At 45.6% G+C, this 13,638-nt stretch overlaps 1 protein-coding gene across 1 annotated transcript in view; it reads right to left on the bottom strand.

Annotated features, from left to right (window-relative positions):
• Positions 1-791: 791 nt before the first annotated feature.
• The window catches only part of LOC120055679 (WD repeat-containing protein 47-like), a 25,446-nt gene continuing 12,599 nt past the window's right edge, over positions 792-13,638 (bottom strand). The window contains exons 10-17 of the mRNA XM_039003572.1: positions 11,349-11,612; positions 9,450-9,519; positions 5,617-5,777; positions 5,295-5,467; positions 4,911-5,081; positions 4,624-4,755; positions 4,333-4,551; positions 792-1,120 (exon numbers count right to left, since the gene is read on the bottom strand). Coding sequence (XP_038859500.1) covers positions 978-1,120; positions 4,333-4,551; positions 4,624-4,755; positions 4,911-5,081; positions 5,295-5,467; positions 5,617-5,777; positions 9,450-9,519; positions 11,349-11,612 — 1,333 coding nt within the window. The 3' untranslated portion in view covers positions 792-977. The remainder of the gene's footprint in view (positions 1,121-4,332; positions 4,552-4,623; positions 4,756-4,910; positions 5,082-5,294; positions 5,468-5,616; positions 5,778-9,449; positions 9,520-11,348; positions 11,613-13,638) is intronic.

Genomic DNA, 13,638 nt, shown 5'->3' on the forward strand with positions numbered 1-13,638 from the left:
ACTTGACATTAACGTACAAGCCCCCCCCCAAAAAAATATTTTTTTACAAAGCCAGCGACAGGCAAACTTGTACAGTAGTGTTAGACATGGGAAAGTTCCACATTAGGGGTATACTAGTAGTATTGACAACAGCTAATCAATCTATAGCTGGTTGATCGAAGCAACAGATTCAACTCGATAGTTGATATTCCACACTGATGCAATGAACCACACACACAGTCAGCAGTTTAGATCACAACATTGGTTTCTTCTCAAATAATAGCAGCATGGTAACAAGCTGTAACAAGCACACTGATGACTGTGCAAACTAATGAGGAATGTACATTTTGTTTCTGGAACGATGTCACAGATAAGTTCAACTTTGACCCCGAAATGGAGAGGACCCACGTGGGTTTCTGTATTGATAAAGCTTTCTTGTGGAAACTGGATAACTCAAGGCACCATATGAAACAATGCACTGTAGCGAAACATCTCCAGTTGGGGCACTTCCCCCATTGTACCCCACCCCCCCAGACACACCTGTTGAACCACTTCCCCCATTGTACCCCACCCCCCCAGACACACCTGTTGAACCACTTCCCCCATTGTACCCCACCCCCCCAGACACACCTGTTGAACCACTTCCCCCATTGTACCCCACCCCCCCAGACACACCTGTTGAACCACTTCCCCCATTGTACCCCACCCCCCCAGACACACCTGTTGAACCACTTCCCCCATTGTACCCCACCCCCCCAGACACACCTGTTGAACCACTTCCCCCATTGTACCCCACCCCCCCAGACACACCTGTTGAACCACTGAGTACAGTATGCATTTGCCAGAGTGAGTTGTTCCCAGAAGCAGTGAGGGGAGCCGAGCATGACATGAAATCAAACCTTAAAACGTCTAAAAGATACAACCACTCGGACTTCACTCCAGAGGGATAAACCGTCCTGTTGGTTGCAAGTGGTGAGGGAGTGTAGAGTGCGTGGGTACTAGGGGTTGTGTGTCCAGAGTGTGACGGTACGGTCAGCGGAGGAGGAGAGAAAGGACAGGTCGTGTGTGTGCCACCTGCACTGAATCACCTTGTCACCGTGCTCCCCTACCAGAGTCAGGGGCAACGGCTTCGTCAAGTCACCTGCACAGACAAAAACACATTTTTATATATTGTGTGTACAAACAGCCTAAATACATGTGCTTGGACTTGTGAGCAGGGATGGAACTCAGGCATCTGGCACACTGGCCAGATAGGCTAGCTTCAGTTCCATCCTGGATAGTGATTCCTCATAAGTCATTGAAAACAGCTAAACCAAATAAATACGTCTAGGTTTTTTTTGCTTTATGATTAGACCAACAAATCACACAAAACTCAGACTGCCAACACACAACTATCACCAGAGACTATTTAGCGACTGTCTGAAATGCCGTCCTAGTCCCTACATAGTGCATTGCTTTTGACCAGAGTTCTATGGGCCCTGGTTGACAGTAGTGCACTACAGTGCCTTCAGAAAGTATTCATACCCCTTGACTTACTCCACATTTTGTTGTGTTACAGCCTAAATTCAAAATATATATCTTTTTTTAATCAAATCTACACACACTACCCTATAATGACAAAGCGAAAACAGGTTTTTAGAAATGTTTGCAAATGTATTAAAAATAAAAAAATACCTTATTTACATAAGTATTCAAATCAAATGTTAGTCATATGAGCCGAACACAACAGATGTAGACCTTACAGTGAAATGCTTACTTACAAGCCCCTAACCAACAATGAGTTTAAAAAATAAAAGTAACAAGTAGTTAAAGAGCAGCAGTAAAATAACAATAGCAAGACTATATACAGGGGGTACCGTTAGTCAATGTGCGGGGCACCGGTGTCGAGGTAATATGTAGAGTTAAAGTGACTATGCATAGATAGAGTAGCAGCGGCGTAAGACCCTTTGCTATGAGACTAGAAATTCTGTTTCCATTGATCATCCATGATATTTACACAACTTGATTGGAGTCCACCGGTGGTAAATTCAATTGATTGGACATGATTTGGAAAGGCACACACCTGTCTATATAAGGTCCAACAGTTGACAGTGCATGTCAGAGCAAAAACCAAGTCATGAGGTCGAAGAGTTTTGTCCGTAGAGCGCCGAGACAGGATTGTGTTGAGGCACAGATCTGGGGAAAGGTACATTGAAGGTCCCCAAGAACACAGTGACCATCATTCCTAAATGGAAGAAGTTTGGAACCACCAAGTCTCTTCCTAGAGCTGGCCGGTCGGCCACACTGAGCAATCGGGGGAGAAGGGCCTTGGTCCGGGAGGTGACCAAGAACCCGATGGTCACTCTGACAGAGCTCTACAGTTGTGGCCAAAAGTTTTGAGGATGACACATATTGATTTCCACAAGGTTTGCTGCTTCAGTGTCTTTAGATATTTTTGTCAGATGTTACTATGGAATACTGAAGTATAATTACAAGCATTTCATAAGTGTCAAAGGCTTTTATTGACAATTACATGAAGTTGATGCAAAGAGTCAATATTTGCAGTGTTGACCCTTCTTTTTCAAGACCTCTGCAATCCGCCCTGGCATGCTGTCAATTAACTTCTGGGCCACATCCTGACTGATGGCAGCCCATTCTTGCATAATCAATGCTTGGAGTTTGTAGGTTTTTGTTTGTCCACCCGCCTCTTGAGGATTGACCACAAGTTCTCAATGGGATTAAAGTCTGGGGAGTTTCCTGGCCATGGACCCAAAATATCGATGTTTTGCTCCCCGAGCCACTTAGTTATCACTTTTGCCTTATGGCAAGGTGCTCCATCATGCTGGAAAAGGCATTGTTCGTCACCAAACTGTTCCTGGATGGTTGGGAGAAGTTGTTCTCGGAGGATGTGTTGGTACCATTCTCTATTCATGGCTGTGTTCTTAGGCAAAATTGTGAGTGAGCCCACTCCCTTGGCTGTGAAGCATCCCCACACATGAATGGTCTCGGGATGCTTTACTGTTGGCATGACACAGGACTGATGGTAGCGCTCACCTTCTCCGGACAAGATTTTTTCCGGATGCCCCAAACAATCAGAAAGGGGATTCATCAGAGAAAATGACTTTACCCCAGTCCTCAGCAGTCCAATCCCTGTACCTTTTGCAGAATATCAGTCTGTCCCTGATGTTTTTCCTGGAGAGAAGTGGGTTCTTTGCTGCCCTTCTTGACACCAGGCCATCCTCCGAAAGTCTTCGCCTCACTGTGCGTGCAGATGCACTCACACCTGCCTGCTGCCATTCCTGAGCAAGCTCTGTACTGGTGGTGCCCAGATCCTACAGCTGAATCAACTTTAGGAGACGATCCTGGCGCTTGCTGGACTTTCTTGGGCGCCCTGAAGCCTTCTTCACAACAATTGAACTGCTTTCCTTGAAGTTCTTGATGATCCGATAAATGGTTGATTTGGGTGCAATCTTACTGGCAGCAATATCCTTGCCTGTGAAGCCCTTTTTGTGCAAAGCAATGATGACAGCACGTGTTTCCTTGCAGGTAACCATGGTTGACAGAGGAAGAACAATGATTCCAAGCACCACCCTCCTTTTGAAGCTTCCAGTATGTTATTCGAACTCAATCAGCATGATAGAGTGATCTCCAGCCTTGTCCTCGTCAAGACTCACACCTGTGTTAACGAGAGAATCACTGACATGATGTCAGCTGGTCCTTTTGTGGCAGGGCTGAAATGCAGTGGAAATGTTTTTGGGGGATTCAGTTCATTTGCATGGCAAAGAGGGACTTTGCAATTAATTGCAATTCACCTGATCACTCTTCATAACATTCTGGAGTATAGCAGATTTTGCAGCAGATTTTGTGAAAATTAATATTTGTGTCATTCTCAAAACCTTTGGCCACAACTGTAGAGGTCCTCTGTGGAGATGGTAGAACCTTCCAGAAGGACAACCACCTCTGCAGCTCTCCACCAATCAGGATTTTATGGTAGAGGAGGCCAGATTGAAGCCACTCCTCAGTAAAAAGCACCTAAAGGACTCCGATCATGAGAAAGAAGATTCTCTGGTCTGATGAAACCAAGATTGAACTCTTTGGCCTGAATGCCAAGCGTCTCATCTGGAAGAAACCTGCAATCGCTGCCAAAGGTGCTTCAACAAAGTACTGAGTAAAGAGTCTGAATACTTATGTAAATGTGATATTTCCGTTTTGTTTTGCTTTGTCATTGTGTGTAGCTTGATGATGGAAAACCCCCCAGATTTAATCCATTTTAGAACAAGGCTGTGACGTAACAGAATGAGGAAAAAGTGTGTTTCGAACTGTGCATAGAAAATAGAATCCATTTCAGACGTAGCCACTAGATGTCTTCCTTACCTTGCAGGTTGCTGATCATGACTTTGGTGTCGTAGGAACCAGTGAGCAGGTAGTGTGCCCCGGGGGAGAACCTAACGGAGCGCACATCACTGGAGTGGGGCCGGTACGTCTGCACCATGCGTCCCCCTCTGATGTCATAAAGCATACAGCCGCTGTCCTCCTGGCCCGTCGCTAGGAGACGACCGCTAGGGTCCACCGCTACCGAGGCAACAGGACTGCCTGAGAGGACGAGGACAGAGACATATGTAAGCGAGTCAAAGAAACACGTGTGTGTGAGGTAGCAGTACTCACCTGATCCATGAAAGGCAGTGCCCACCACTCTAACGCAGCTCGGTACTCTCAGGTCCCAGAACCTCACAGTCTTGTCCTGAGAGCCTGACGCTATCATCCACCCTCCCCACGTATACAGAGACAGGATATGACCTGAGGATGAAGGCACAGATCATCAGTCTCACGTCGCTCTCTTGTGGAGGCCTTTATTTTCCATATAGGAACAAAGATGATTAAGTAAGTAGTACATGAGTGTGTGTAAATGAGTACTGTGGAGCAAATGAGTGTGTGTGTGTGTGTGTGTGTACCTGTGTGTCCACTGAGAGCGTGTAGGCCCTGTCCTCTCTGACAGTCAGTGGTGTAGATGTTACAGTCTCCGGCTCCGGCACTGATCAGAATGGCCCCTCCACTCTCTGGTCCCTCCATGAACGCCAGGTCTCTGATGGTACCGTCGTGCATACTGAACTCCAGGTCTGGACCTGAAAGAGGGACAGAAACAGGAAGTAAGACTAAAACGTAAACTAAAAGAGTTCACGAAGAGAAAATAAGACAACTGGAAGTTTCATTGTCAGTTGTACATTGGATTTTACTCAATAGTCATTTCAGGAGATCAATTAAATGGAATTGATCCTAATCTGTGTATAGAGTGGATGTAAGATGGAATAGCCTCCCAACCCTTGTATTGAGTTTACCTGTGGCGTTGCAGGTCTCTGAGCTAAAGGGCAGGACTTTGACATATTTGTCGTTGGAGCCGGTGGCTAGCAGCTGTCCACAGTGACTCCAGGCCACACAGTAGATAGAACCCTTATGGTGCTTATTCCTCTTAAAACAAACCTCCGGCTGCTTGGTCATACCTGATACCCCACTGAGGGGTGAGGGGGGGTAGAGAGAAAGGAGAGAGAGATAAATCGTAGTCTCTTAACAGCAGAATAGCTCAAAGTAGTTGAACAGTAGATAAATCATTTCAGGAATTATTAGGCTGTGTGTCTGTCCCTCATTTTGTGTGTGTGTTACCTGGTGTCCAGTGGTGCGTTTGGGTAGGCACACACGCGTAGCGTCTTAGAGTTGGAGCCCACAGCGTACAGCGCTCCCGTGGGGTGGAAGGCTACAGCGCGCACTGCCTGAGTGTCTTCCAGGGTATTCACAGCTACAAACAGGGGCTTGGGCTTGTCCCCCTGCAACACACAAAATGAACATCAGAGACCAGAATTAAAATAGCCCTCTCTCCTCAGGTACCGAGCTAGTAGAAAATATGCCAAAGTAGCCCGTCAACAGACTTAAGAACACTTAGGTCTCAGTCTCTCACAAACACAGACCTGCCCACATGCACACAGACCCGCCCACACGCACACAGACCCGCCCACACGCACACAGACCCGCCCACACGCACACAGACCTGCCCACACGCACACAGACCTGCCCACACGCACACAGACCTGCCCACACACACACAGACCTGCCCACACACACACAGACCTGCCCACACACACACAGACCTGCCCACACACACAGATACAGACCTGCCCACACACACAGATACAGACCTGCCCACACACACAGATACAGACCTGCCCACACACATACACAGACCTGCCCACACACATACACAGACCTGCCCACACACATACACAGACCTGCCCACACACAGACCTGCCCACACACATACACAGACCTGCCCACACACACACACAGACCTGCCCACACACATACACAGACCTGCCCACACACATACACAGACCTGCCCACACACACACACAGACCTGCCCACACACATACACAGACCTGCCCACACACATACACAGACCTGCCCACACACATACACAGACCTGCCCACACACACACACAGACCTGCCCACACACACAGATACAATGCCTTTGGAACGTATTCAAACCTTATTCTAAAATGGATTAAATAGTTTTTTCCCTCTCATTAAGCTACACACAATACCCCATAATGGCAAAGCAAAAAATGCTTAAGACATTTTTGCTGAATTAGAAAAAATAAACTGAAATATGAACTACTGAAACATTTACATATGAACTACTGAAACATTTACATAAGTATTCAGACCCTTTACTCGGTACTTTGTTGAAGTACCTTTGGCAGTGATTACAGCCTTGAGTCTTCTTGGGTTTGACACTACAAGCTTGGCACACCTGTATTTGGAGAGTTTCTCCCATTCTTCTCTGCAGATCCCCTCAAGCTCTGTCAGGTTGGAGGGGGAGCGTTGCTGCACAGCTATTTTCAGGTCGCTCCAGAGATGTTCGACCGGATTCAAGTCCGGGCTCTGGCTGGGCCATTCAAGGACATTCAGAGACTTGTTCCGAAGCCACTCCTGCGTTGTCTTGGCTGTTTGCATAGGGTCGTTGTCCTGTTAGGTTAACCTTCGCCCCCAGTCTGAGGTCCGGAGCACTCTGGAGCAGGTTTCAATCAAAGATCTCTCTGTACTTTGCTCGAATCATCTTTCCCTCGATCCTGACTAGTCTCCCAGTCCCTGCCACTGAAAAACATCCCCACAGCATGATGCTCCCACCACCATGCGTCACCGTAGGGATGGTGCCAGGTTTCCTCCAGACGTGACGCTTGGCATTCAGGCCAAAGAGTTCAATCTTGGTTTCATCAGACCAGAGAATCTTGTTTCTCATGGTCTGAGAGTCTTTAGGTGCCTTTTGTCAAACTCCAAGCGGGCTGTTATGTGCCTTTTACTGAGGAGTGGCTTCCGTCTGGCCACTCTACCATAAAGGCCTGATTGGTGGAGTGCTACAGAGATGGTTGTCCTTCTGGAAGGTTCTCCCATCTCCACAGAGGAACTCTAGATCTCTGTCAGTGTTACCATCTGGTTCTTGGTCACCTTCCAGACCAAGGCCCTTCTCCCCTGATTGCTCAGGTGGTTCCAAACTTATTCCATTTAAGAATGATGGAGGCCAGTGTGTTCTTGGGGACCTTCAATGTTGCAGAAATGTTTTGGTATCCTTCCCCAGATCTGTGCCTGGACACAATCCTGTCTCGGAGCTCTACGGACAATTCCTTCGACTTAATGGCTTGGTTTTTGCTCTGACATGCACTGTCAACTGTGGGACCTTTATATAGATAGGTGCCTTTCTAAATCATGTCCAATCAATTGAGTTTACCACAGGTGAACTCCAATCAAGTTGCAGAAAAATCAAGGATGATCAATGGAAACAGGATGCACCTGAGCTCAATTTCAAGTCTCATAGCAAAGGGTCTGAATACTTATGTAAATAAGGTATGTTTTTGGTTTTTAATACATTTGCAAAAATGTCTAAACCTGTTTTCGCTTTGTTATTATGGGGTATTGTTTGTAGAATGCTGAGGAAATAGATTTATTTAATCGATTTTAGAATAAGGCTGTAACGTAACAATGAGGAAAAAGTCAAGGGGTCTGAATACTTTCCAAAGGCACTGTATGGGTTTAACAGTGTCTTCAGAAATTATTCATACCCCTTGACTTTCATATTTTGTTGTGTTACAGCCTGAATTCAAAATGGATTAAATAAAACATTTTCCTCATTAATCTACACATGATGACAAAGCGAACACATGTTTTTAGACATTTCAGCAAATTGATTGAAAATGAAATGCAATGAGTCAATACTTTGTAGAAGCACATTTGGCAGTGATTACAGCTGTGAGTCTTTCTGGGTAAGTCTCTAAGAGCTTTGAGTCTTTCTGGGTAAGTCTCTAAGAGTCATTACAGCTGTGAGTCTTTCTGGGTAAGTCTCTAAGAGCTTTGCACACCTGGATTGTGCAACATTTACCCATTATTTTCTAAATTCTTCAAGCTCTGTCAAATTGATTGTTTATCACTTCTAGACAACCATTTGCACCTTGCCATAGATTTAAGTCAACACTAACTTGGGCCGCAACTCCAGTGTAGATTTGGCCTTGTGTTTAAGGTTATTGTCCTTCATCTCCGGTAACTGAGTTAGGAAGGACGCCTGTATCTTTGTAGTGACTGGGTGTATTGATACACCATCCCAAGTGTAATTAATAACTTCACCATGCTCAAAGGGATATTCAATGTCTGTTTTTTTATCTACCAATAGGTGCCCTTCCTTGTGAGGCATTGGAAAACCTCCCTGGTCTTTGTGGTTGAATCTGTGTTTGAAATTCACTGCTCAACTGAGGGACCTTACAGATAATTATATGTGTGGGGTACAGCGATGAGGTAGTCATTTAAAAATCATGTTAATCAAATTGTTACTCCTGAATTTATTTAGGCTTGCCATAACAAAGGGGTTGAATACTTATTGACTCAAGACATTTAAGCTTTTCATTTGTAAAAAATTCTAAAAACATAATTCCACTGACATTATGGGGTATTGCGTGTAGGCCAGTGAACCAACAAAAATCTCAATGTAATCCATTTTAAATTCAGGCTGTAACAACCAAACGTGTAACAAGTCAAGGGGTGTGAAGACTTTCTGAAGACACTGTAATTACCAGTATAATCTGTGTTGATCTTCTAAGCCTTACGCTATTCATGATTCTGAAATAGAGCCAACAGCTCATGTTAACATATAACAGCCTTTATCACTGCTGATTTAACTGGAATCTAATGGATGAAATCTCCACTCATCACAGGGTATAATCCAGGGTTACTGTGCATGACATCATAGTGGATACAGGATTCCTCTCCCCCCCACTGAACTGCCGGCTCCTATCCCATCCCAGAGAGAGATTCATGTCCTGCTAAGCCTACAGTGGGAGTGTAGACAGAGACTGTGTGTGTGTGTGTGTGTGAGAGTGAGAGTGAGAGTGAGAGTGAGAGAGAGAGAGAGAGAGAGAGAGAGAGAGAGAGATACACACACACCTACCTACCTACCTCTTTACTCCGGGTGAGGGCTCCTGGCGAGTCATCTAATCCAGAGGTCTGTCCAGCTACTTTCTGGGGACTAAAACACACACAGATATAGCATGAGTACATTGCTCTGTGCATACCCTGTACCAGGGTTTCCGTTAGCAGGTAAATGCCTGCCTTTGGCTGATCAGTGTAAAACCTGTTGCCTGCCATTGCAAAATAATGTTTTTATTCAATACCGGTGGATGTGCTCCAAATTCAAAGGCAAATATACTTCATAGGATAATACATCAGTGGGAGGCAGGTAGCCTAGTGGTTAGAGCACTGGGCCAGTAACCGAAAGGTTGCTGGATTGAGTCCCTGATCTGTCGTTCTGCCCCTGAACAAGGCAGTTAACCACTGTTTCATGGTAGGCAATCATTGTAAAACAATAACAATGTTTAAATGCTGAAGCTGCTGGGACATCAGTGTAGGTGTTTCTATTGTTACTCACCTTAAAGACACAAGGTCCTCATAAGAGACTTCAGCTAAGTGTCCCTCGAATGGGCAAACTTTACGAAGATTATCCCCGTTTCCAGTGTTCCCGCAGAGAGGGGATTCTTTCTCCAAAAACAGAGTAAAGATGGCCTCAAGATGGCCGCCTTCTTGAGGACAAAGTAATGAGGCTGATGTGCATCAAGCTGCTCCAAGGAGTTGGACAATTTTACTTTCCAACAGCAGCGGCTCACTTTGAGCAGGCCAAGGTCCACCGCACACCCAAGTAAGTTAGAGGCATATTATTGTGTTGGTCAGGCCCTCTCCTAGCACTTCTGCTGCCACCCCTCTGTCATGTATAGACTTGGAATGGATTGATAGACTAGAGTAATGATGTGGATCATGTGCATTTCAGTTGTTTATTCAGTAACACTTAAACTAAACATCGTTGCCAACTATTCACATCAGTTAAAATGTTGCAATCACTAGGCAGCCAACTGTCTGTAGTAGGAAACAGAGTAGTTATCAATAAGCCACGTATATCACACATGACGTGAGTCACGACTCCAAGATAGTTCAAATTATAATAAACATTTATTAACATCATCTAGTAAAACTGTAAAGAGAGATATCATTTGATCTCTGGAAATAAGCGCTTTCATAAATGCATGGCCTCGCTTCACATTAGACATCCTATTTTACAATGCTATCAATGAACCAGCCTTAACAAATGTAGTTTATTTATATATCAAATGTGATTGTCCAACATTAGTTTTATACCTTCCTCCTTTTGTGGCCGTCTAGAGTGGCCTCTTTCCCCTGCTGTGGTGCTGAATGGCAGCGGGCGTGGGGCGGACCGACCCTGGTGTTCCTCCAACACCTCTCCCCAGTTGTTATTTAAAATGCTCATGCCTAGGCTAAATTAAATTAGAGAGACCTCGATTTTATTTGAAAACAGCTGTGCTTTGTTATTTATTAATTAAAATGTTCATACAAACAGCCTATAGGACAGGTCGTTCCCAAATGATTTTATACAATATTACATTTTAAAGTTGTGTTTAATTAATGTGAAGGCGACTTGTTCTTCTAGGCTGAATTGTGTTTCTTCATGATATTAATTTATGATTTCCAGCAGGGATGAAGATACAACAGGCAGTGTTATGCTTTTCAATAAAACCTGTCGTTGGTATAAGAACATTGTTTTATTACAACTTTACAGGCCAATTTATATTCTGTTCAGATGAATTACAATAATAATAATAATGTGATTTTGAGCTTACAGTGGGTGGACACTAACGCGTTACGCAGCCAATGCATATGAATTTCTCAAATGTCTAACAGAAACCCTGCCATGTACACAAAGAAAAACACGTATACACACCCGCCATACAGACACCCCACCCACAGACACACTCCCCCGTCCCTCACACACACACACGCGTATCTCACCTCTGGGAGACCACGGGGGATTCATTAGGTGGGGGCACCTCCCGTCCCCCTGCGGTGCGTTGTGGGGTGCTGCTGACCACCCCTCCTCCCTGAGGGCGGCCCTGCTCGGGGGTCAGGGTCACAGTGGGGTCAGGGGTCAGGCCTGCGGGGTCACCGTTGTTCTCGGGGGTGGGGCCCGTGCCGTTACACTGCTGGGACAGAGACTGGACCTCCTCCCCTAGACTCTCCATCCCTACGTTCAACTCCTCCAGCTTCTGAATAGACCTGGGTAGACAGAACACACCGGGTAATACACACACACACACACAGGTGTAATATCTGCTGGTCTTGTGCCATGTCTCTTTACTAATGTAATTCATGTAAATGTCACTCTCTGATGTCAGCATAGTTAGATAATGACAGTCTGGCTCCAGACACACAGACAGAGCATAGTTAGATAATGACAGTCTGGCTCCAGACACACAGACAGAGATCATAGTTAGATAATGACAGTCTGGCTCCAGACACACAGACAGAGCATAGTTAGATAATGACAGTCTGTCTCCAGACACACAGACAGAGCATAGTTAGATAATGACAGTCTGGCTCCAGACACACAGACAGACATCATAGTTAGATAATGACAGTCTGGCTCCAGACACACAGACAGAGAGCATAGTTAGATAATGACAGTCTGTCTCCAGACACACAGACAGAGAGCATAGTTAGATAATGACAGTCTGTCTCCAGACACACAGCCAGAGAGCATAGTTAGATAATGACAGTCTGGCTCCAGACACACAGCCAGAGAGCATAGTTAGATAATGACAGTCTGGCTCCAGACACACAGACAGAGAGCATAGTTAGATAATGACAGTCTGGCTCCAGACACACAGACAGAGAGCATAGTTAGATAATGACAGTCTGGCTCCAGACACACAGACAGAGATCATAGTTAGATAATGACAGTCTGGCTCCAGACACACAGACAGAGAGCATAGTTAGATAATGACAGTCTGGCTCCAGACACACAGACATAGATCATAGTTAGATAATGACAGTCTGGCTCCAGACACACAGCCAGAGAGCATAGTTAGATAATGACAGTCTGGCTCCAGACACACAGACAGAGAGCATAGTTAGATAATGACAGTCTGGCTCCAGACACACAGACAGAGAGCATAGTTAGATAATGACAGTCTGGCTCCAGACACACAGACAGAGAGCATAGTTAGATAATGACAGTCTGGCTCCAGACACACAGACAGAGAGCATAGTTAGATAATGACAGTCTGGCTCCAGACACACAGACAGAGAGCATAGTTAGATAATGACAGTCTGGCTCCAGACACACAGACAGAGAGCATAGTTAGATAATGACAGTCTGGCTCCAGACACACAGAGAGCATAGTTAGATAATGACAGTCTGTCTCCAGACACACAGACAGAGAGCATAGTTAGATAATGACAGTCTGGCTCCAGACACACAGACAGAGAGCATAGTTAGATAATGACAGTCTGGCTCCAGACACACAGACAGAGAGCATAGTTAGATAATGACAGTCTGGCTCCAGACACACAGACAGAGAGCATAGTTAGATAATGACAGTCTGGCTCCAGACACACAGACAGAGAGCATAGTTAGATAATGACAGTCTGGCTCCAGACACACAGACAGAGAGCATAGTTAGATAATGACAGTCTGGCTCCAGACACACAGACAGAGAGCATAGTTAGATAATGACAGTCTGGCTCCAGACACACAGACAGAGCATAGTTAGATAATGACAGTCTGGCTCCAGACACACAGACAGAGAGCATAGTTAGATAATGACAGTCTGGCTCCAGACACACAGACAGAGAGCATAGTTAGATAATGACAGTCTGGCTCCAGACACACAGACAGAGATCATAGTTAGATAATGACAGTCTGGCTCCAGACACACAGACAGAGCATAGTTAGATAATGATTGTTTGGTTCCAGGCACCACAGGAGCAGCTGGTGCTCAGGGTATTAAAGATACTTCATAAAGAACAGGGGAGCATTAGTGTTAATGAGTGTGTGAGTGTGTCTGGGGGGGGGGGGGGGGGGGGTCGCTTGTGGCTTCCTCAACCACACCCCCACCTCTCCCCAGCCCAACTCCCAGGCACACCCTGCTCCATCTGGGGCTCTGTACTAAGTTCCATTATACACCTCAGACACCCACCCACCCCATAGACACCCACCCATAGACATCCACCCACCCATAGACAACCACCCGCAACAACACCCCTGAGACCACCTTCCCCAAACCAAACTCCACACACACAA

Source organism: Salvelinus namaycush, chromosome 11, assembly GCF_016432855.1.
Source record: "Salvelinus namaycush isolate Seneca chromosome 11, SaNama_1.0, whole genome shotgun sequence".
Lineage (NCBI taxonomy): Eukaryota > Metazoa > Chordata > Actinopteri > Salmoniformes > Salmonidae > Salvelinus > Salvelinus namaycush.